The sequence below is a fragment of the Rattus norvegicus genome, chromosome 18 (genome assembly GCF_021556685.1).
Source record: "Rattus norvegicus strain SHRSP/BbbUtx chromosome 18, alternate assembly SHRSP_T2T, whole genome shotgun sequence".
NCBI classification, from domain to species: domain Eukaryota; kingdom Metazoa; phylum Chordata; class Mammalia; order Rodentia; family Muridae; genus Rattus; species Rattus norvegicus.
Genome location: NC_141551.1, coordinates 29,644,748 through 29,667,717, shown reverse-complemented (window position 1 = coordinate 29,667,717; position 22,970 = coordinate 29,644,748). Strand labels below are relative to the sequence as shown.

Below are 22,970 nucleotides of genomic sequence, written 5' to 3'. Positions count from 1 at the left end.
ATAGTTCAGATTTATTAAATGTGTAGAGGTGTTTTGTCTGCATGCATGTCTATGCACTGGGGGTGTCTGATGCCCTCCAGGGCCAGAAGAGGGCATCAGATCCCTTGGAACAGGAGTTTCAGACAATTGTCAGCAGTGGGTGCTGGGAACCAAACCTGGGTCCTCTGGAAGAGTCTCTCTCCATCTCCCATGAACACATTTTTACCAACTTAGGGACTGCATCATCATACTAGGCAGGTGATCTTAGTCACTTAGCCACATCACTAACTTTTCATTATAACTTAAGAACTGGTTCTATCTGAAAAGTATGTATTTCCTGAGACTATGAAGAACTGATAGAAAAGAGTACATTATGCTTGCAGGACACTTACCTGATGGGAGGTTGACTCATTGGAATTACAAAGTGGAAACAAGGCCCCCGCTGAATCCGCAAATAGTAGATCTTGTCCTGATTTCAACTGATCATTACATGTTAGGGAGTTAAACTCTGCCTTCCCCGTGGGTGCTGCACACAGGTTGTAAGAATATGGCAAAGTTCCCTCGCTGTAGTTAGGGGGAACCACCACTTCTGATTGAAAGCAGCCCCATGCCTTCCTGCTGGAGGAGTGTCGCAGTCGAAGTGCTATGGCTAGAATCACAGCCAGGAGGAAAAGAACAGAAATTAAGGCCAAGGCCACCACCAAATAGAACTGCAGCTCTGATTGAGGGTCCGGGGGCAGAGGGTCATCGCTGAATTCTGGGAGGACCTCCTGCAGGCTGTCAGCGAAGATCAGGTGCAGCGTGGCTGTAGCCGAGAGGGGCGGCTGTCCACCATCACGCACAGCGACCAGTAGGCGCTGCCGCGCTGAGTCCCTGTCTCCCAGGGCACGCGCTGTGCGCACCTCGCCTGTGCGCAGCCCCAGGCTGAAGAGCCCGGGATCGCTGGCCTGCAGTATGTGGTAAGACAGCCAGGCATTGTGTCCTGAGTCTGCGTCCACAGCCACCACCTTGGTGACCAGGTATCCGGGTTCGGCAGCGCGCGGAACCATGTCGAAGAGCGCAGAGCCGTCGGGCTCGAGAGCGGGATACAGCACGCGAGGCGCGTTGTCGTTTCGGTCGCCCACCAGCACGCGCATGCTCACATTGGCGCTGAGCGCGGGCGATCCCTGGTCGCGCGCCTGCAGTGTCAGCTGGAAGGAGCGAAGCTGCTCGTGGTCGAAGGCGCGCTGCGAGACTACTACTCCGCTCTGCGCGTTTATAGTCACGTAGGACCACAGCGATTCAGACTCGAGGTCGCTGGCTATGATGGAGTAGGAAACCTGGCCATTGGCCCCCAAATCCGGGTCACAGGCTGTGACTTGAGCGATGGAGGCTCCAGGCGGATTGTTTTCCGCAACATGGACTAGGTACGAACCCTTCGTGAAAACTGGAGCGTTATCGTTCACATCGCCTATACGCAAGGTGATACTCGAGCTGGAAGAGAGAGGCGGGTCACCTTTGTCGGTAGCTCTGATAGTAATGTTGTATTCCGGGTTCTGCTCACGGTCTAGAACTCCATCCGTCACTAATTTATATGTGTTTCTTGAAGACGTGAGTATTTTAAACGGGGCACCGCCTTCTAATTTACAGATAACTTCTCCATTGCGTCCAGAATCTTTGTCACGGGTTTTAAGCAGAGCGATGTACGTTCCTGGCTCAGTATTCTCCATTATGAGGTCAGGTAGAGATTGGAATAACACTTCGGGGACATTGTCGTTCTCATCTAGAACTTCTATTTCCACCGTACATTGCGCAATCATCCCCCCACCATCCTTTGCTTCCAAAACAAGGGAATATTCTTTGACTTCTTCGAAATCTAATGTGTCTAGAGTAGTAATTTCTCCGGTGTTAGAATCCAGGTTAAATTGGGTAATCTGGCCAGCTTCGCTGAAAGAGAACGTGATCTCGGAGTTGACACCCTCGTCTTGGTCTGTGGCCACCACCCGAAGCACGGTGGTTCCTGGGTACACGTTTTCCGGAAGGCTCACCCTGTATACGTCTTGGCTAAACACTGGAGGGTTATCGTTGGCATCGGTCACTAGGACCTGAATCTGTGCAGTGCTGCTGAGGGGTGGATGCCCAAAATCCAAAGCAGTCAGGACCAAGCGGTAGAATTTCTGCTTTTCCCGGTCTAGAGCTGTCTTTAATACCAGTTCAGGGTACTTACTACCATCTGACTTCTCTTTATTCACCAGTGAAAAATGATCATTGGGACTAAGCTGGTAATTCTGCAGAGAATTGGTTCCGATATCTGCATCATGGGCGGATCCTAAGATAAATCGTGTCCCCGGTTTTGAGGACTCACTTATTTGCAATTCAAAGGATGTGTGAGCGAATTTTGGTGTATGGTCATTAATGTCCTCCAGCTCCACGCTCACGTGATAAAAGTTCAATGGATTTTCAGCAACAGCCTCAAATTCCAGAGAACACACCAGCTTCTTCCCGCAAATCTGCTCCCTGTCCAGCCTGCTGCTCACTAGCAACTCCCCGCTCTCTGAGCTCACAGTGAAGTAAGGCTTCTCAGAACTGATGCGTAGCTTTCGCGTCGGTAACTCCTGGACACCGAAGCCCAAGTCCTTGGCGAGGTTTCCCACTACCGAGCCGGTGGGCATTTCCTCGGGGATCTTGTAACGGATCTGCTCAGAGAGCGCGGGGCAGAACAAAGGCAGCAGGAAGGGAAGGAGCATTGGCCGCCTGTGTCCCCGGCGTCTCTCAGCAGCGCCCTCCCGCATCTTTTTTGCTCCCCTTTGCTTGCTCACCAGCCTGGAGACGCCGGGTTACGAAGAAGTTCCGTGGTGCGGATATTCCGGGCTCCAAACGGACTTTGGTACCAGTTCTAGTCCATGAAAGAATTCTTCTTTAGTTCGGAAAGAAGCGGTGCAAAGAAGGCTGAGAAAGGAAGCCTTGGAAAGAGCTCTGCGGCTGCGCGAGACGAGGTGCTCCAGAATCTCCAGTCAGGCCAACAGCGGCGCCCAGAGTCAACAGTAGGAAACTGCAGCCTCTGCTCTTGGAGGTTTTTAATTAGCAATTTCCATACATTTGATAACGTTCAAAATTGTATTGTCAGAAATGCCTTTTGTTACAAATTTCTAGGATCATGCCGCTAAATGAATAATATACGTTGGCATAATCATGCTTTAATCTTTAATACACAAGTAGTGAGCCAAACATGACTGTAACACGTTCTCTGCCTCAATAATCTCAGAGAGCAATAACATTGCATATTTATTGAGCATCGATATGTGGGATACTTTTCCTTCTGTTTTATATAATTTTTAATGTTCTTCTTTCTTTCTTCATGTTCCTCCTTTTTTTTTTTTTGAAGTAGGGTCTATTACATAGCTTGGCTATCCTGGAAGTAGGTAGACCAGGCTAGCCTTGAATCAGCAGAGATCCACCTGCCTCTGCCTCTCAAGTGCTGGGATTAAAGTCGTGCCCCATCACCTGGAGGAAATGTGTTTTTTCAAAACTGCAATTCATATTCATCATCCAAGTCATTTTATTTTCCAAAAATTCTCTGAGCACTTGGCGAACAGCGATATTTTCTGATCCTCACAGGTAAAGGGATGATGCAAGCTGAGCAGTCAGACCACCCATGTCCATCACAGTTATTCCTACTAGATAACATCAGCACTCGAATCACCCAGGGAATATGACTTGACCTTGCGACACAAAGGGACTAAAGTTCATGGGCTGGTCGCTTCCTTTGCACTTGCTTTATGTTTCACGGTAACCTTGGAATCGGCTGGAAAACCACCCTGGAAGGCTGGCTTTCAATAGATCCCTCTGTTTAGTGCTGACTTCTCTCTGTTTAAAATACATCTGAGAATCTAATAAGTGTTGATTAGGGCAGTTTCTTCTCAATGTGTCTAGATACTCTATTTACACCAGTGTGTCTTCCCCCAAAGATTAATTAGTGCCCTCTTCTTGAGTGAGTACACATTGGAACGCTATAGGAGTAAACTATTCTCTCGTGCTACTAAGTGCTGGTCCATTGGCAAACACTACAGACCGTAACCCTTTTAATTAGCACTCAGAAGGCCCCAGTCGTCATTATCGCCTTGTCATATTCTTCTTCTACATAACTGTAGTACAAGAGCACTTTGTGAGGAAATATGGAGGTAGTCCTTCCCCTTCCTTAGTTCTAGTCTTTCCCCCTCCCAGAAGAATGGATAAATGAAGGTGAATATTGATCTGGGGTTTGAGAGTATGAGGTGGTTATTTCATAAAGCCTTCTTACCGGTATCACCTCCCAACCCCCACCCTGGGAGGACACAGACGTTTCAGCTGGAATGCCACCAAAAGAATACGTTGGCGTTGTGTGTGAAGACAGGCAATTGCCCATTTCTCAATAGGGTTACAGCATTTGAAGCGATACTGGGGTTTGAGATTGAAAAGGCTGGCCCGAAGTTCTTGTTTGTCCTGAGTGTTGTTGCGATAACAAGCAAAACCACCACACCTACCTTGGAATAATATGACATATATTATCGGAGATTGAATCCATTTCGACCAATTAATTTTAGTGTAGTATTAGATACCATGACTGCTTTATATAGATCTCATTGATATTTGACACATTTCATTCTTTTGTTTGAGGGGTGTGTGTGTGTGTGTGTGTGTGTGTGTGTGTGTGTGTGTGTAGGCCAGTGGTAAGTATCAGGCACTGTTCTGCAAGAGCCACCTACCTTATCTTTTTGAGTCAGGGTCTCTCACTGGCGGTTGGGATTTCGCCAGTTAAACTACGCTGGCCAGACTCATCCCAGAAACCGGTGTCTCTGCCTCCAGCACAAGGATTAAAAATGCACCACCATAACCTGCATTTTTCTTATGAGTATCGAGAATTGAACTCAGGTATTCACACTTGTGCTGGACACATTTCATCCTCAGAGTATATATCTAATATTCTATGAGCAACCCAGCTTTAGTAGGTGACTGTGCTTTACACAGTTGAGCAACTAAAGCTTTAAAGTCCGCTAATTTCAGTTACAGAGAAGCAAAACAGAGAAAGGCTTCAGACTGAAAAATCATTAAGACTCTTTTATAGATGTGAATTCTAAGGAGAACCCCAGGAGGGTGGCTAAGGAATGCTTCACTCTTAACGAAGGGAGAGACTCAACAATTCATTTTCATTTAGAGGATATTTGAGTTCAGAAAATGAAGTTGGAATTAAGTACATAGGACAAAATTGTCTTAGTCTATCTATTTACATGCTTGTAAAATCTAATTAAACCACACTGTTTAATGAAAAGATATCCCAATCCATGTGCTTCTTGCTAAAGTAAAACCACTGAAACAAACTGGTGAACTTTTCTGCACCATTTAAAAGTTTTTAAATCTATATTTTTCAAGTTCTTGTTTTTGCAAAATGATAGAGACATTTCGTGCAAAAGATAATCCTTGTGGAAATTATGATAAAGGAAGAGAGGCCTTTGGAGATGGTTCATGGATGAATTAATAGACTTGAAAGTGTGAGAGTCACCGTTTGGATCCCCAACCCCTGTGTGTAAGTACCAAGTATGCATGATAATCCACCTGTGATCCCAGAGCACGAGAGACAGAGACAAGGCATCTTGGCGCAAGCTGACTAGCCACGTTAGTCAAATCAACCAGCTCTGGGTTTAAATAGGAGACCCTCCCAAAACAACAGAAGAAGAAACCTGGCATCACGAGAGTACTGCACACACACAGGCACACAGAAAAAGTAAAGAAACGAACTCACCTGGGTACTCGGGGTTTCACCCTTACATTCTTGAAAATCTATGGATGTTAACAAAGAATCGCTTTTCTCACAGCTGTCTTGACTGATAAGTGTATCCACGTAGTTGGGCTGAGGGAAGATAATGTGGCTCTTTCGAGAGTCTGCAGTGAGTGAAACCTCGTGGGAATATGTCTGTAGGAAAGCCTGGACGCCATCCAAGCCTACAAAGTGTGAGGCAGGCACATCTTCCAGCCCACCACTTGAAGCTTGTAGCATGTGTGATTTGTGCCAACGCCATAGTCTGAGAGCCAATAACACAGTGACAAAGACAAGGAAAACACAAGAAACAGTGGCCACTGCCACCACCAGGTAGAGGGTGATATCTGAATCATCAGGTTCACTGGGGGTCCTAATGCTGCCTAGGTCTGCCAGGACATCAGGGATGCTGTTGGCCACAGCCACAGTAAGTGTCACTGTGGCTGAGAGTGGGGGTTGGCCATGGTCCTGTACGGCTACTACAAGGTTCTGTTTAAGTGCGTCTCTGTCCAGAAGAGCCCTTGCTGTGCGCACCTCACCAGTGTGTAGCCCTACTGAGAAAAGCCCTGGCTCACTGGCTTTAAGCAGGCGGTAGGACAGCCAAGCATTTGGGCCTGAGTCTTTGTCCACAGCCACCACTTTGGTCACTAGGTATCCAGGTTCTGCAGAGCGGGGAGCCAGCTCCACCCCTGTGGAACCATCAGTGGGGAGGGCAGGGTACAGGATCTCAGGGGCGTTATCATTCCTGTCCAGCACAAAGAGGTTCAATGACACATTACTGCTGAGAGGTGGGTCCCCACTGTCACGAGCAGTCACTTGCAGTTGTAGATCCCGAAACTGCTCATAGTCGAAGGATCCAAGTGCATAGAGGACACCAGTGTCAGAGTTGATGGAGATGTAGGAGGACACCGGCACTCCCTGGATGCTGTCTTCTGCTAGAGCATAAGTGATTTGGGCATTCTTGTCACTGTCAGGGTCTTGTGCAGTCACCGAGAAGATGGAGGCGCCTCTGGGATTGTTCTCAGGGACATAGATGGAGTACGAGGAATCAGAAAAGGTGGGTGGGTTGTCGTTGGTGTCTGACACATGAATGGACATGTGAGTTTCAGTGGACAGGGGAGGGATTCCACCATCTGTGGCCTTCAGTGTGATGTTGTACATAGACATCTTTTCCCGGTCCAGGTTTTGTGCCGTGACCAGCCTGTAATAATTATCAATTGATCGCTCTAACTTAAAAGGAAGGTTTTCTGGCAAAGAGCAGGTCACCTCGCCATTCTTCCCCGAATCTTTGTCTTGGAGGTAGAAGAGAGCGGTCACTGTCCCAGGTGGTGTGTCTTCAGGGACGGGGCTGCTCACAGATGTGACAGTTACTTCTGGGGCATTGTCATTCACATCCAAAACTGTGATCAGTACTTTTGCCTTGGTCAGACTTCCAGCCCCATCTTGAGCCTGAACTTCCAGTTCATAGAAGCTGGATTCTTCATAATCCAGACCTTTTAACGTCGACAGTTCTCCTGTCAGGGAGCTCAGATGGAACATTTGCAGAAGTTCTGGAGTTATTTTCCAGAAAGAGTAAGTCACTTCCCCATAGATCCCCTCATCCAAGTCGATAGCATTTACTGTGAGAAGTCTTGTGCCTACTGGCACGTTCTCAGGGACTGTCGCTTGATACCGGGGCAGAGAGAAGACTGGCGTGTGGTCATTCACATCCACCACTGTCACGTGGATGCTGGCGGTGCCAGATCGGAGTGGATCCCCGCCATCATAGGCTGTGAGGACCAGATGGTGAAGCCCCTCTTCTTCCCTATCAAGAGCCTTCTCCAGCACTAGTTCTGGGTACTTGGTCCCATCATCTCCATTCTGCACAACCAGAGAGAAATGGTGATTGGGGCTGAGCTGGTATCTCTGGAGGGAGTTCTTGCCCACATCTGAATCTGTAGCCTCGCTAAGTGGAAACCGCATCCCAGGAGCTGCGTTTTCCATTATTTTTACATTTATTTCTTCTGTTAAGAATCTGGGTGCGTTGTCATTAACATCCATTATTTCCACCTCTATGGGGTAAAGATTCATTTTGTCTTCTATCAAGATGTTAAAGCTCACGAGACATCGCGGGCTCTGAGTGCACAATTCCTCACGGTCTATCCTGCCCGCGGTGACCAAGCTGCCGCTCCGCGGGTTCAGTGAGAAAAGCTGGGTCTTACCTTTGGTGATGATGCGGGCTCCGCGCTCCGCCAGCTCCCGAGGCTGCAATCCCAGATCCTTGGTGATATTTCCCACAAAAGATCCCTTGTCTGTCTCTTCAGACACGGAGTAGAGAATCTGTCCTGCCCAGGCTTCCCACCGGGTCCCCAGGAGAATGGAGAGCAGCACAAATCCTCTGTAGTCCGAGCCCCAGCCCCTCTGCCCGGGCGCCATTGCTGTCCTGCAGATTTTGCTCACACCCTGAGAGGTCTCGGAATGTGCTTCAGAACCCAGTTGTATTCTCCAATATCCTGGTGTGCGGAAGGGAAGCCGGGAATCCAGCCATTCGGCTTGAGTTTGATGCGGCTTGGAGGAAGGCTTGCTTGTCTCAGTCTGTCCTTTCTTTGTGTTGTAAACTCGGTGGTTCTGTCTGAACTCCGTCACCACCATCTCATGGTTGGTGAACAGCGGCACGCAGAGTCCTTACTAAGTTACTGCACCATCTTGAAGCAAAATAAACGGGTTTTTACAGAAAGATGTTTAATTCTTCAAAATTGCTGTTTGCTTAAATTTCTTCATCTCAGACACCACGGATATACTTTAAAGATTCATTTTAATGTATTGACTAGTTGATAAATCCAAATACATTTAAAAATATCTTTCAAGAAGCAACGTTGAGGTTACGTTCTTGAGCACAAATTCACATTTCAATTAGAGAAAATTAAGCCTTGGTAGGCAAACATGTAAACGTTATTTAAATCTCTTTTGTAAAACTATTCTGCAAACATATCTCTATGTAATACTTTACATTCTCTGGAACATTTTCTGTTGACGAATCATTTATTTGGTGTTCTATTTAGTTTATTTCTTATTTTTAAAAAAAAGCCAGGTATTAACACTATTTCTGCTAGCTTATCCTTCCCTTTGACAACTGTCACCGTGATAGCATTTGATCAGCAGATGATAAAACAGTCAGATGATCTTGCAGGTTTGTTTCCATGAAGATTCAAAATTAAATATGTAGTCAAACTCGCTGACAATTTAGCTTGGTAGTAAGTATTTGTATGGTAAGTTGATCAAAAAGTTTCCTTAGCTCATGATTTTCATATGTTTAATGGTTGATAAGTTCTATAGGTTTTCTATAGTAAATGCTTCATTTGTTCAAATTATATGGCCACAGGAAACTCATGTGAAAGACTAAAACTAGGCATATACCCAGGAAAACCAGCTAGCTTTGGCATGCTGATGTATATTCGAGATGTAGTTTAAAAATTGCTCAAAATTTATGATACATGAAAATAGCGTATTCTCTCAGAGCTTATAAAACAATCATGTTTGTACAGGTGGCCATTTAATTCACATGACCTATACATAGGATATAGAATGTTTAAAATTAATATTAAAATCAAATCAGAGAATCATCAACACTGTTCAACTGTTCAACACTGTTGAAAACTTAGGTTTGGAAACAAACACTTCTGTAATAACTATAGAAATATAAATGGCACAATATCAGCTTGGGAACACATTATTACTCCTATCTTATTATTTAAAAACACAAACTAGTTAGGCATGGTGGTAGTCTAGTATTCGGGACATGGAGGTCCAGCCCAGGCCACACAGGGAGTTCTAGACTACACTGTGCCACTTAACAAGACCTTCTCTAAAAGGATTTAATAGGTTTTTTTTTTGCTTTTTTCTCTTTCCCTTCTTTTCTTGTCAATTTTCTTTTCTCTTTATCCTCTCCCTCCCTTCCTTCCTTCCTTCCTTCCTTCCTTCCTTCCTTCCTTCCTTCCTTCCTTTGTTGTGGTGGTGTTTGAACCAAGGGCTTCAGATATACAAGGCGAGCTTGTTACTATTGTTTTTGTAGTGCCGAAGATGGACACAGGGCTTTGTGCATAGTTGGCAGGTGCTGAACCACAGAGCTAGATTTTGAGCTTCTTTATTTTTATTATTGCTGTCAACATCAGGTTACAAAGGAGAGACCCATACATTTTCAACATGTATTCTAAACTAGGCTTTTATTACACGAGCACATCAAAATCAGTGTGCAAATAGTCAGCCCATTCTATTGTCAGATTATTGCATCTTATTATAACTCAGGATTGGGAAAAAACTCAATTGTTCAGCAACTCAGCAAATTATCGAATCTTCGTGATCCCTTTATTGATTCCTTGGCTATCAATTCTACTCCTTCTGCCTTTGATGTGGTTCTCACTATGTAGCACAGGCTGGTTCAGACTTATGACTCTCTTGTTTCAGTCTTCTGATGTGCACACCCAGATAAAGTAGAGCCAGAATGCTGACCAGCTCAGCTACCGTCCAGGCATAGATCCAGGGCTCTGAGTTGGCCCACCCTCAAATATATATCAGCGAACAGTTGGGATACTCGAAAGGGTTGGTCCTGCTTATCCAAAGCTGCAGGATCTCCATGACACAGAACAACTACAGGATAACAGGGAGGAGGTCTAGTGAGGATTCAAAATCGACGATGTCACAGAAGATCTTGAACCAGACCAATTGCAGTGAACATTTTGCAAGCAAAAATGTGTGGACAGAAGGATATACTGTGGGACACACTGGCATAGGACAGTTTCCATGATGAGATGCTATTGTTTGCTTGTAGTTTTTGGGTGGTTGTAAGGGCAAAAGGTGGACATGAGGGGACAGGGAGATGAGTGGAACTGGGGTACATGATGTGAAACTCATGAAGAATCAATAGGAAGTTAAAAAAGATTGGCACCATTGCACCCACCTAATCACCATCAGCTTACTTGTAAGGAGAGCCAATTACAGACTCTCCCAAGTCATTAGGAGTCCCTTTCCTGTTATTCTGACAATTAAGATTTCATCATTTTCTGCTCGGTTATCTATAACATTATTTGTATCTTCGGTCATGAAGAATAAAACCAGTCCCTCGAAATGATAATCCTCATTTCTTTCAAATACTTAAGATACAGAGTTCCTACAGACAGAAACTTTTCTTTAAATGCTAAATTATGTAAATTTTCACTTGAACCCTGTTAAGCCTTCATCCTCCTATTTACCAGTCATTCTGTATTTTAAGAGCTATTTTCTGTAAGTGGTTTTATATTAAACTCATTTTCATCATTAAATGCTATTAAGTACCAAATGCACATATGCCATTGTTATCCATTAAACATTACAATGATTATAATAATGGTGATGTTATCAAACCTTTGTTTGATATACTACTTCATTGTTGAAAAAGATTTCACAAACTTGTTTTATTTCATCTTCCTAGAATTGTGTGAGGTAGATAAGACAAGGTTTACAAACTTCAGTATTAATTGGAAGACCATAGAGATTTTCACTGGCTCAAATGAATGACAATTGGTTCTCAACATATTATTCAGTTTTTTTCAAGTAAAGATTTCAATAAAAATTTAGGCAGTCCCCTTCCAGGGACATTAGTGATTTTTAAAAATTGAATCCATTAAGAAGTTAAAAGAACTGTTTCACTCCTATCATTGGAATGAAGTTCAGTCGATTTGTGACCCCTGACCGAAGCAAGAACCACAAAGGACATTTCAACACACTTTTGAATGTTTGGAAGGTTATGTATTTTCCTCTTTCCAAAGAACAGAGATAAATGTGTGATACTGAATTTGCGTCCTTGCGAAAGTTTGATACTATAAAGGATGGCCGATCGGCGGAGCAACCCAGCTTTAAATGTCATCTATCCTGAACATGTACAGCAGGGAAAGATAACAGCACCATGGTCCACTGGGCACTTAGCAAGCAGTTTATCACCAAACCAAGATTAGACAAAGGTCACAAAGAGATTCTGGAATAGAAAGCCAACTTTCACCAAGTAGGGCAGGAAAAAAAATCAAGATGAGGAAATAAAGAAAATATACACATAACCTTCACTATGAACTGGAAGAATAGTTGGTAGAGTGCTTGCCCAGCACACACAAACTCCTAGGTTTGATTCACAGCACTGCATAAACCTGGTGTGGTATTGCACACCCCCGAGGCAGAGGCTCAGAGGATCAGAAATTCAAGGTCAGCTAAGCAAGGCCAGCTTGGGATACAAGAGACCCTAGGGGTGTGGAGGTGGAGAAAGGGAGAGAGAGAGAGAGAGAGAGAGAGAGAGAGAGAGAGAGAGAGAGAGAGGAAAAAGAAAATAACTGTGAATTGAGTGCGAATCTTCATCAGACACCTTCAATTATTATGTAATAGTGAGGAACAATGGAAAACTAAAATCTTAATTGTGCTTTGTAAAGGTTTTAATTCCATTTTTTCAGCTTAGAATAGAAATTGTCTAACCGTTGTAGAATAGGGAAAAAATCCCTTGGAAATGAAATGTACAAAATTGAAGGTATAGGGGAAAAAAAGAGGCTAAACAAATCTGCAGTATAAAATAAAATCTTTTTCCCTATGAAAACTGAGAAAAGAGACACAGGGATCTGCTGGTAAAAAAAACTTCAGAATTATATGTGTTTAGTTGAGTTTTCATTGGTGTGACAAAAGCATCTTAGACAAATCAACTTGAAAAGGAGAAAGGTTTGTTCTGATTCGCCGGTTCAGAGTTCTGTTCCTGATACCCTGGCTCTGTTGCTCGTAGGTTGCAATGAGGCTGCACACGCATAGCAAGGCTGTCACCACATGACCGCAATAAAACTCAAATCCAGGGATAATAGATCCCCTTTAAGGTTGTGTCTTCAAGCAATCAACTTTCTTTTCTACTGGTACCCACTTTTATCATCCCAATAGCCCATCCAATTATCAACCCATCAACGGATCAATCCTTTGACAAGATCAGGATCTTACAATATAATACCTTTCCCAAAGCTCTCCTCTGATCACTTTTTTTTCCTGAGACGGTTTTTCAGTTTTCCTGTGTAGTCCTGGCTGGCCTGGAACTTGCTCTACAGACCAGGCTGGCCTCAAAGGATCAGAGATCTGCCTGCCTCTGCCTCCAGAGGGCTGGGATTAAAGGTGTGCACCACCACTGCCCAGCCTTTGATTACTTTAATTGGAGTCCAAGCCTTGAATCTCTGGGAGATATTTTATATGCAAACAACAGATATGATTCACTACAAAAGAGAAAGTACTTCATTGACGTTTAAAGAGAACATTACAGTGTCCTGTTTTTTAAAAATAAGAATAATAACCTTACCTGATCAAGAGAGTCTTCCTCCTTGCAAAAAGCTGAGTCTTCCTGTATCAGTAAAGGCTCATTTTTCTCACAGCCCTCCTGACTGATGAGTGTGTGGGCATAGTTGGGCTGGGGAAAGATCAGATGGCTCTTCCTTGAGTCTGCTGTGAGGGAGACCTCATGGGAGTAGGTCTGTAGAAAAGCCTGCACTCCATCAATACCCACAAAGTGTGAGGTGGACATATTTGACACACCTTTCCTTGTGGCCTTCAGCAGACTTGACTTACGCCAGTGCCACAGCCTGAGCACCAGCAGCCCCGTAACAAAAGCAAAGAAGACACATGAAACAGTGGCCACCGCCACCACCAGGTAGATTGTAAGGCTTGAGTCATCAGACTTGTGTGGAAGGTCAAGGCTGCTCAAGTCAGCCAGGATGTCAGGAATGCTGCTGGCCATAGCCACAGTAAGTGTAACAGTAGCTGAGAGAGGTGGCTGGCCATGGTCCTGCACAGTCACCACCAGGCTCTGCTTGAGAGCATCTCTGTCCAGCAGGACCCTTGCTGTGCGTACCTCACCCGTGTGCAGCCCCACTGAGAAGAGCCCTGGCTCGCTGGCCTTGATCAGGCGGTAGGACAGCCAGGCGTTCTGACCTGAGTCTTTGTCCACTGCCACCACTTTGGTCACTAGATATCCAGGCTCTGCCGATCGGGGAGCCAGCTCCACACCAGTAGAGCCATCAGTGGGGAGGACAGGGTACAGGATCTCAGGTACATTGTCATTCTGGTCCAGCACAAACAAGTTAAGTGACACGTTGCTGCTAAGTGGGGGTTTCCCTCTGTCACTGGCTGTCACCAGTAGATTCAGTTCTCTAAACTGCTCATAGTCAAAGGAACACAGTGCATACAGGACACCAGTGTTGGAGTTGATGGAGAGGAAGGAGGATAGAGGTGTACCCTGAAGGGTTTCTTTGGCCAGAGAGTAGATAATTTCTGCATTCTCTTCACTGTCGGGGTCCACTGCATTCAAAGAGAAGATGGAGACACCTTTGGGGTTATTCTCAGGGACATAGACAGAGTAGGATGAACGGGAGAAAACTGGTGGGTTGTCATTAATGTCTGCCACATCTAAGGAGATAAATTTTTTTGTAGACAGAGGTGGTGTTCCTCTGTCAGTGGCTGTCACAGTGATGTTGTATGAAGATACCTGTTCCCGATCCAGTTCTTCATTAGTCACTAACCGAAAATAATTATCTAATGATTCTTCCAATTTAAATGGGAGACTTTCTGAGATGGAGCATATTACCAGGCCATTCCTTTCAGAGTCTTTATCATAGACTTGAAAAAGAGCAATTACAGTCCCCGGAGGTGCGTTTTCAGCAATTGCTCTGCTAGCAGATGTAACAACCACTTCCGGTGCATTGTCGTTCACGTCCAAGATGGTTATTAAGACTTTGGCTCGGTCTTGAAGATCTGACTGATCTCGGGCTTCAACATCCAGCTCATAAAATCTTGAATCCTCATAGTCTAGATTTTTGGAAGTGGAAATTTCTCCAGTTAAAGGATCCAAGCGGAAAATCTGCGCGATTTCTTCTGTGATCCTCACAAAGGAGTATGTTATTTGGGCATGGGCTCCTTCATCCTGGTCAGTGGCATTAACTGTTAACACTCGTGTACCCAGTGGCAGATTTTCAGGAACACTCACACGATAGATAGGCTGAGTAAATACCGGAGCATTGTCGTTCACATCTACGACAGTTACGAGAATTCGTGCCATGCCTGTTCGGACAGGGTCACCACCATCCATGGCAACAAGGACCAAATGGTGAACTGCTTCCTCTTCCCTGTCCAGGCTGTGCTCCAACACCAGCTCCGGGTATTTGGGCCCATGGTCTTGGCTTTGCACATGTACTGAGAAGTGACTACTACCGCTGAGCTTGAAGCCCTGAATGGAGTTCACTCCCACATCGGGGTCATAGACACCCATTAGTAGAAAACGAGAGGATGGAGCTGCATTTTCAGGAATCCTCAATTCCATTTCTTCCTTTAAGAATCTGGGTGCATTGTCATTAATGTCCACTATTTCTACTTCCACGGGATAAAGATTTAGTTTATCTTCTACAAGGATGTTAAAGCTCACAACACAGGGCGCGCTCTGGGCGCACAGCTCCTCCCGGTCTATCCTGCCCGCGGTGACCAAGCTGCCGCTTCGCTGGTTTAGAGAGAAAAGCTGCGACCTACCTCTGGAGACGATGCGAACACCCCGCTCCGCCAGCTCGCGGGGCTGCAGCCCCAGGTCTTTGGCGATGCTGCCCACGAAGGACCCTTTCTCCAGTTCCTCGGGAATTGAATAGCGGATCTGCCCAGCCTCGGAGCCCCACAGGAGACTGAAAAGCAGGAGCAACTCGCAGCAGGGCCGGCGCCTCTGCAGAGCCGCCATGACTGGCTTGTTAAAGGACTTCCCAGCAATTGTTGGTAGGAAGAACAGCCCCAACCCACTTGGTAATCCACAGATTACCTCAATTAGAGGTCAAGGTCCTTAAACGAACGGAGACCAGTTGAGAACCATTTCAGGTTAGAATTTTTACATAGCTTTGGTATCTCATCAGGACACGACCCTGTTCCCACTGATTTTCTTGTTCGGGTTAGGGAACAGCGACACTTAGAGTCTTAACTTCATACTGCACCCGCTTTGTGGAACTGGTAGAGGATTTTATTTCTGTTAAATTTGCAGTTATGGATTTATATTTCTCTCAGAGAGTGAATGAAACAAGAATAATATGTTCAGTTTCAAATGGTCTTAAGTGTTTCTCTGAAAAATTTCCCACTCATTTTTTGTGGAAATATCTCTTAGAATCCTGCAGAACAGGAATGGTATCACATTCTTCTGGAACTCTCGAATCCTCACCCGCATTTGCGCATTTTCCGTAATGTCACTGATAATCACACACACACATTCTGAGTGAATCTACTCCAGGGTGAGCAGCAGAAGAGTTGGCATTTTTACATGTCATTATCGGCTCCCATGAACATTTAAAGAATGGTTATAACACGCTACATTTGTGTATGCTTTTTTAAAATGCTAAAGGAAGTGAAAATGTATAGGATATATACAACTTTTAGTATTGTAAGGCCAATACATTTTTATTTAAGGCATTTCACGTGTGATTCCTTCACTTGTGATTCCTTCACTGTCCATCAAGATCCCCCCAATTTAAGATTTCTGAAAATAACCCTTTCTCAAAGAAAGATGATTAATCCAGTTGTGATATCAGCGAGACACATAATCACCACCACTAAAAATTCTCCACCAGAGGAGACTCTGACTTCTCCTTAGGGACCATTTTAAGGCACGTCTGCCTCTCATGTGCTGACATGCCACATCTATGATGAACAAATTCAGATCATGCTCATTCCTGTCACTGTCAGAATATTAATCTGTATGTAGAATATGTCAGTGCTACATTGAAATAAACATCCATTCACAGACTTTCTGCTCGAGACAAGCCTCACCACCCATGCCACTATCCCATCATCCCCCTGAATTGTTTTGTGTGCCATCTTCCTTTTTTGTATGTAGCAAAACTCATACTGAGCAATGCATTCTGGGTTGTGAAGGAGAACTTGTCATTGCACTTGTCCTCTATGCTGCATAAGACATTTTAATACATCCACGTGCTATGTTGTGCACAGCATACTTGTGATTCCACTCAAAGTGGGTCGCCTAATTTTACAGAGTTGTGTTAAATTCAGGAAATAATGTCAGGGGTTCGGAATTGTGGTGGTTTCAATAAGAATGATCCACTTTAGGCTCATATATTTGATTTCATAGGGAGTAGCACTATTTGGAAGGAGGAAGAGGTGTGACATTGTTGCAGTAGGTGTGATGTTGTTGAAGGAAGTGTGTTACCGGGGGTGGGCTTTGGAGTTTCAAAGTCTTTCGTGCTGTTTGTGGATCCAGAGGTAGACTCCTCAGTTACAACTTTAGGATCATGTCTGACTGCATGCTGCCATGCTTCCTGCCACGATGACAATAGACTGAGCCTCTAAAATTGTAAGCAAGCCCCAATTAAATGATTTCTTTATAAGAGTTGATATAGTCATGGTGTCTTTTCATAGCAATAGAATAGTGACCAAGACAGGACTATAACCCAGTGTTAGAGTACCTGTTTAGGTGTCAGAAACCTTGAATTCAAAGTCAAGCACTATAAAGGCGGTAGAAAATGTGCAAGAACGGTAGTGTGGTATACTACTTCACTGAAGTGGTTCTGGTTGCACTGCTTTACAATTAACAGAAAACTTAAGACCATTAGGAGACTTTCTACAGACCAGCAATTGCAACACAAACATGCTCACAAAGAGCATGCTCCGTGCTGAGAAAAACCAATGAAACACAACAGAATCAAGTAGCACTTAATCTGCAGTGTTTCATCTCCAAGTAATGAGTTCTCCCCTTACCACACATAGGAAAGGTTTTTAAGGAACTGTTTGCAAGTTTATTGAATCAAGGTCATGTTTGAGTTGTCTTTATGGGCTGGTGCTTTTGGCCCCAAAGGGTTCAACACATAGATTTTGTAGTAGAACATCTTTGGGCTTTGTATTGAGAAAATTAAACTCAGTAACTGAAGAATGTTAGGCAGTTCATCCAAGCCATTGGAGGAATATGGCAGAATTCTCTTGTCATAGTCTGGGGAAGAAGGAAAACTTCCTATGGAGCCTTGGAGCAGAGATCAAACTCAAACCAGTGATGTGCCTATAGAAGTGTCACAGATGTAGGGCAATAGCTACAACCATGGTAAGGAGAAAGAGCACAAGATCAAGGTCAAGACACCACCAGGTAAATCTGGAGCTTGCCTAAGGGTCAAAGGGGATTGGGTAATCACTAAGGTCTAGAAAGTACCTCTTGCAAGTCATCTGCAAAGAGTACACCCAGTGTAGCAGAGACTGAATGGGGCAGCTGACCTTCATTGCTTTTTATTATACAGTCAGAGGTGGTGATGGATTTCATCTTGTGGTTCAGCATATGCCCAATGCATTTCCTATGAGTAATCCTAGGCTGTAGACTCCCATATGGCAGGAGACAGAAGCGTTGTCTTTAGAGTTCACATCTATTAGCACTACTATTTTGATGATTACATAACCAGACTCTCTGTGGTTGGCAGTATTATGTAGAAGAGCTGACTGTTGTGCCCCCACACTGGGTGAAGCATATGTTGGATGCTGTCACTGAGCTGTCCCACCAGCATACAGGTGCCCACCTTGGCACTGAGGCTGGATAATCTTGAATGTTGGACTTCAGTGTCAGCCTGGTAGCTACTTATGGTTGTACAAACTCCACTTGGGACATACAGGATAATAACCTTAGCTCTAGGTCACTGACCAAGATGGAGTAGGCTACAACCAATAGACTTACTAGCATGGTGGCGGGGACATCTAGAAGGGGACTGTTCTCAGTTATATGATCCCTATAGGAGGCCTGGTGGAAAACTGAGCATTGACACTGATGTCTGAGATTTACAGAATGAAGTTTGTACCTGGAAGAATGAGACAGGTTGCTTTTGTCCACTGCTGTGATGATGACACTATACTCTGGAATCTGTTCCTGGTCTAAGGCTCTATTTGTTCCCTACTTATATATGTGTTTTGAATCTTGAACTATTGTAAGTGGAATTTCTCTTATTAAGCACAAAATTTCCCATTATGTTTTGCAGTGCACAGTGTGACTCCCACCATCACTTGCTTGCACCCCGACTATGTAGCTCTCCATTTCTTCCAAGGCCAATTATCCATCAGTGGTGAGTTTCCCCCTTCACTGTTCACTTGAGCAGTTGCCAAGCTCCCTTATCAGCATTGGTAAAGGAATATATAATCTTGCCACTGATGATCTCACTGGAGCGTTGCCATCACTCTTGGAGAAGGTTATCATTTACATCTCTCACCTGGGTGGCACAGTGTCTAGGTGGCCTGTCCTTTGTCCACAGTGGTGAAGAACAGATAATGACAGGAATCCCTTTTTTTGATGTGGGACAGTTTCCATGTTAGTAACATCTGCCATTTGGGTTCTCCCTTTGAAGAAAGTAAAGTATGGTGTGTACTGAGGCAGTATGTGGTGGTTTGAATGAGAATTAACCTCATAGGCTCATGTTTGAATGCTTGGGAGTTAACATGGTTGTTTAGAAAGGATCAGAAGGTGTGGCCTTGCAGGAGTTGGGGCCTTGCTTGCTGGAAGTGTGACCTTGTTAAAGGAGGTGTATCAGTAGGGGTTTGTTTCAGAAGTCCAGGCTGTTCCCAGTTGGCTCTCTCTCTGCCTCATGGTTGTTGTCTAAGCACGTAAGTTCTCAGCTAGTGTGCCAGCACCATGCCTGCCTGCCTGCCTGTCTCCTGCCATGTTACCCACCGTTGTGGTCATGGACTCACTCTCTGAAACTGTTAACCCCAATAAACTCATTCCGCTATAAGTTTCCTTGGTCATAGTCTCTTTATAGTAATAGAGAAGTAATTAAGACAAGCAGTATTATTGCCATGAACTGACATCTACATCCATTTAAGGTGGGCCAAGTTAGGTCCAGTTTGATGATTTCTAGCACGGTGATATTTCTGATAATGCTAGTGAGTTTTTGTTAATACTATTGATCAGTCCAATTATACATAAAAGTTTCACAGCTTTTCATCAATCATTTTGAATTCCAATATACAGGTCAACTTCTGACTACAAGTCTGCTCTAGATCTGTAAGGTCACTCACAGGTAGATCCCCTCTGTCTGTGTTCATGACTGTGGTGGTTTGAATCGATTAATGTGTTTCAATGCTTCACCATAGGCAGTGGTACTTATTGGAGGTGTGGCCTTATTGGAGTAGGTTTGGCCTTGTTGGAGGAAGCACGTCGCTGTGTAGGTATGTGTTGAGGACTCTTATGCTCAGGCTCTGCCCAGTGGGGTAAAAAGTCTTCTGGTTGCCTGCAGAATACAGTCATTTCCTGGCTGATTTTCAATCAAGATGTAGAACTCTCAGCTCCTTCTCCAGCATCATGCCTGCCTTCATGCTGCCCTGCTTCCTGACACGATGACAGACTTCTGAAACTGTAAGCCAGCCCCAATTAAATGTTTGCCTTTATAAGAGTTGCTTTGGTCATGATGTGTCTTCACAGGAATAAAACCCAAACTAAGACAACAGCAAAGTATTTTCTTGGTTATTACCTGCTGTTTCTGAGTGAGCAAATTCTGCATGTCAGATCTTTGGTAAGATGTTAGGTCCAGCCCCAACCCCTGTGGGATGAATTGCTCTGCTAGCTTGTTGCCCACGGCTTTAGCACACAACATAGCAGCTGTGGTTAAAATGGCCAAACAGCAAAGTCCTGAGTCATTTCCATGTTCCTGTTTTTATCCTGAGAATGTAAACTTGTTTTTCCACTGTGCTTCAGGGGTTTTTCTACCAAGAGCTAAGACTGCATATATATCTGCCTGGAACCTTGAGTAAACGGCATTTTCTGAGTACAAATGTCTCGAGTCTGTATCTTTCGTTAAATCCCCCAGGCCTATGCCCAGTTCTCGGTACTGTGGATGCTGTCAAGTGTAGGTTCCACTGAGATTGAGAAAGTGAGGAGCCCCTGACAGGATTGTTCCAAGAAACCAGCTGGTGAAGTGAAAGGAACGTATTGGGTGAGCAGCACAGTGGCGAACCAAAAGTAAGTTTAGTTCGCAGTAAGTAAAAGGATTGTGCCATTGGAATCTCAAGTTTCATATTACAGCTAACAGATCAGATGGTAGCTCTGCTCAAACAGCAGGGAATAGGGATAAATATAAAAACAGCTAAAGAATTTATTAAAACTTTAGAAAAGAATAGTCCCTGGTTTGTTCATTCAGGAAGACTTAATATTCCTGATTGGGAACATATTAAGGCAGATTTGCAAAAATTACTGCAGAGAGATGGCCCTGAGAGCATTCCTGTTGCCATGTTCTCTTTGTGGAGATTGGTCAAGGATGCTCTCTTGAGTACCAATGCTAAAATAAAGGAACAAATGTCAGAGATAGAAAGTACATCCGGGCAGCACAGGATGAAGTCTTTACAAACTTCTGACTCAGAACAGGATTCAAGTTCAGAGGAGGATGAAGAAGAGACATTAGAAAAAGAAATAGAAGAGCTTAAAAGGAAGAGTAATAAGTGCAGGGTTGCTAAAAACTCAGAATCTCGTCCTCCTATTATTTAAAGAAGAGGGAGCTATTGGTCCTCCTGCCTATGAACCCTATTCTTCCTCAGAGTGGTGTTATGCAAAGAAGGCTCCAAGGAGAGGGGTAATTTTTCCTGAGCCTCCCCCTGGACAGGGGGCAGTGTAACCTGTTGTTGAGGTCCCAGACCTCAACAATGCAGGTCAATTTATTAGACAACATGTTCCTCTGAGTTTCAAGGAGTTGAAAAGCTTGAAAGAAGCAGTCTCTGCTTATGGTCCCCTTGCTCCCTTTACTTCTGCTATTTTTGAATCTTATGTTACATCCAATTTGACTTCTGGAGATTGGCAACAAGTATGTAGGGCAGTGCTGTCTGGGGGAGATTGCCTCATATGGAGAGGAGAATATTGGGAGCAGTGCGCCCAGAAAGCTCAGAGAGATGCTGCTGCGGGATGGGGGTGGGACATCTTGCATGATATGAGAACAGTGGTTACCACCCAACAAGTGAAGAGGATGCTGCATGAACAGGGATTTGCCCCTGGTGGGGGTTTGGGGAGGTACCTGGCAGGGGACCCTCAACCTGTGTCTGATGGGACCTAGTTGTTCGAGCCCATGCAGATGGGATGCGATTGGGAAGTTTGTCATGGGGGGGTTACTGCTAAGTTGCTTCCTATCCTGTGTGGGTAGAGCAGTGGCCCCTTTCTTTCTGAAGGATTAGAGGCAGCACATGGACTTTTGCAGGAGCGGTTGCAGGCAGGGCACATTGTTCCCTCCGCTTCTCCCTGGAACGTTTCTTTGTGGTCCTCTTACATGCATGGATGCTGCTCCTCTGATGTTAAGACAGGGGGTAGCTTTTAATTCCACTACCTATTGGAATACATCTATCACCTTTGATGTTCCCTTAAATTTGAAAATGTTTAGTTTAAATTTAAATATCTCTTCCTTCACCTGTGTAATTCCTCCATTTTTCCTTGTGGTTTGGAATGGTACAAATGCTGGAGATAGTCTTGACTATTCTTCACAGGAATGTCATCTATGTGAAGCTGCTGGGGACCAGAGGACTCTGTCCTGGTTGTGCAGATCCCAGGCATAGTTCCATTGCCTGTCAATAATTCAAGAAAAAATCAACTGATCTTGACCTGTCATAAGAGAGACTTTGGCATCACCGCTGCTATTGGCACCTTCTCCTTGGGCATTATTGTTCTTGGAGCTGCTTTTGTGTGTGCATTTTTTTCTTTGTTGCCTGGGCAGAAAACAAGCCCAGAGCCAAGCTGTCAATCGACAGAGAATGTTATCTTTGGTGGAGACAACCCATCAGCCCAGATATGGCTGAGCATATATAAAAATTAGGCAGCCAAGGACGGGTAAGACCATGGGAGTGTCTGGCAACCTAAGACAGGAGTTCCATGGTGTGCTGCCCAATGATGGGTAAGGCAGACACTGACGTCCAGGAGTCACCTAAGAAGGCGCTAATTTATAAATAAAAAAGGGAGAGTTATTGGGTCCAGCCCCTACCCCTGTGGGATGAATTGCTCTGCTAGCTTCTTGCTAGCTGTTTGCAAGGCTGTCGCACACAATGTAGCAGCTATGGTTAAAACGGCCAAACAACAAAGTCCTGAGTCATTTCTGTATTCCTGTTTTGAATCCTGAGAATGTAAACTTGTTTTTCCACTGTGCTTCCAGGGTTTTTCCACCAAGGGCTAAGATTGTATATACTGTGTGAACCTTAGTAAAACTTTGTCATTCTCTTA

The 22,970-nt window shown here is 44.5% G+C and overlaps 7 protein-coding genes, 1 long non-coding RNA gene and 1 pseudogene across 9 annotated transcripts in view; 1 reads left to right on the top strand and 8 right to left on the bottom strand.

The window, feature by feature from the left end:
- Pcdhga7 (protocadherin gamma subfamily A, 7) overlaps positions 1–8,371 on the bottom strand; it is a 124,834-nt gene extending 116,463 nt beyond the window's left edge. Inside the window, 1 exon segment of the mRNA NM_001014773.1 lies at positions 5,738–8,371. Coding sequence (NP_001014773.1) covers positions 5,738–8,167 — 2,430 coding nt within the window. The 5' untranslated portion in view covers positions 8,168–8,371.
- The window catches only part of Pcdhga1 (protocadherin gamma subfamily A, 1), a 180,417-nt gene that overhangs the window by 116,463 nt on the left and 40,984 nt on the right, over positions 1–22,970 (bottom strand). The gene's annotated exons all lie outside the window — the stretch shown is intronic.
- The window catches only part of Pcdhga2 (protocadherin gamma subfamily A, 2), a 173,867-nt gene that overhangs the window by 116,463 nt on the left and 34,434 nt on the right, over positions 1–22,970 (bottom strand). The gene's annotated exons all lie outside the window — the stretch shown is intronic.
- Positions 1–22,970, bottom strand: part of Pcdhga3 (protocadherin gamma subfamily A, 3) — a 168,673-nt gene that overhangs the window by 116,463 nt on the left and 29,240 nt on the right. The window lies entirely within an intron of this gene.
- Positions 1–22,970, bottom strand: part of Pcdhga4 (protocadherin gamma subfamily A, 4) — a 157,625-nt gene that overhangs the window by 116,463 nt on the left and 18,192 nt on the right. The gene's annotated exons all lie outside the window — the stretch shown is intronic.
- The window catches only part of Pcdhgb2 (protocadherin gamma subfamily B, 2), a 152,644-nt gene that overhangs the window by 116,463 nt on the left and 13,211 nt on the right, over positions 1–22,970 (bottom strand). The gene's annotated exons all lie outside the window — the stretch shown is intronic.
- Pcdhga5 (protocadherin gamma subfamily A, 5) overlaps positions 1–22,970 on the bottom strand; it is a 148,112-nt gene that overhangs the window by 116,463 nt on the left and 8,679 nt on the right. The gene's annotated exons all lie outside the window — the stretch shown is intronic.
- LOC103694196 (uncharacterized) overlaps positions 1–22,970 on the top strand; it is a 26,350-nt gene extending 3,380 nt beyond the window's left edge. The window contains exons 1-5 of one of the 2 annotated variants that reach the window (XR_015642898.1): positions 15,249–15,529; positions 18,766–18,849; positions 20,017–20,135; positions 20,587–20,738; positions 22,244–22,970. This is a non-coding gene — a long non-coding RNA (uncharacterized LOC103694196). Of the gene's footprint in view, positions 1–15,248; positions 15,530–18,765; positions 18,850–20,016; positions 20,136–20,586; positions 20,739–22,243 lie in introns of those variants that run through there. The other variant, XR_015642897.1, reaches the window with a different exon arrangement.
- Positions 16,614–16,734, bottom strand: LOC120098403 (small nucleolar RNA SNORA40; annotated as a pseudogene).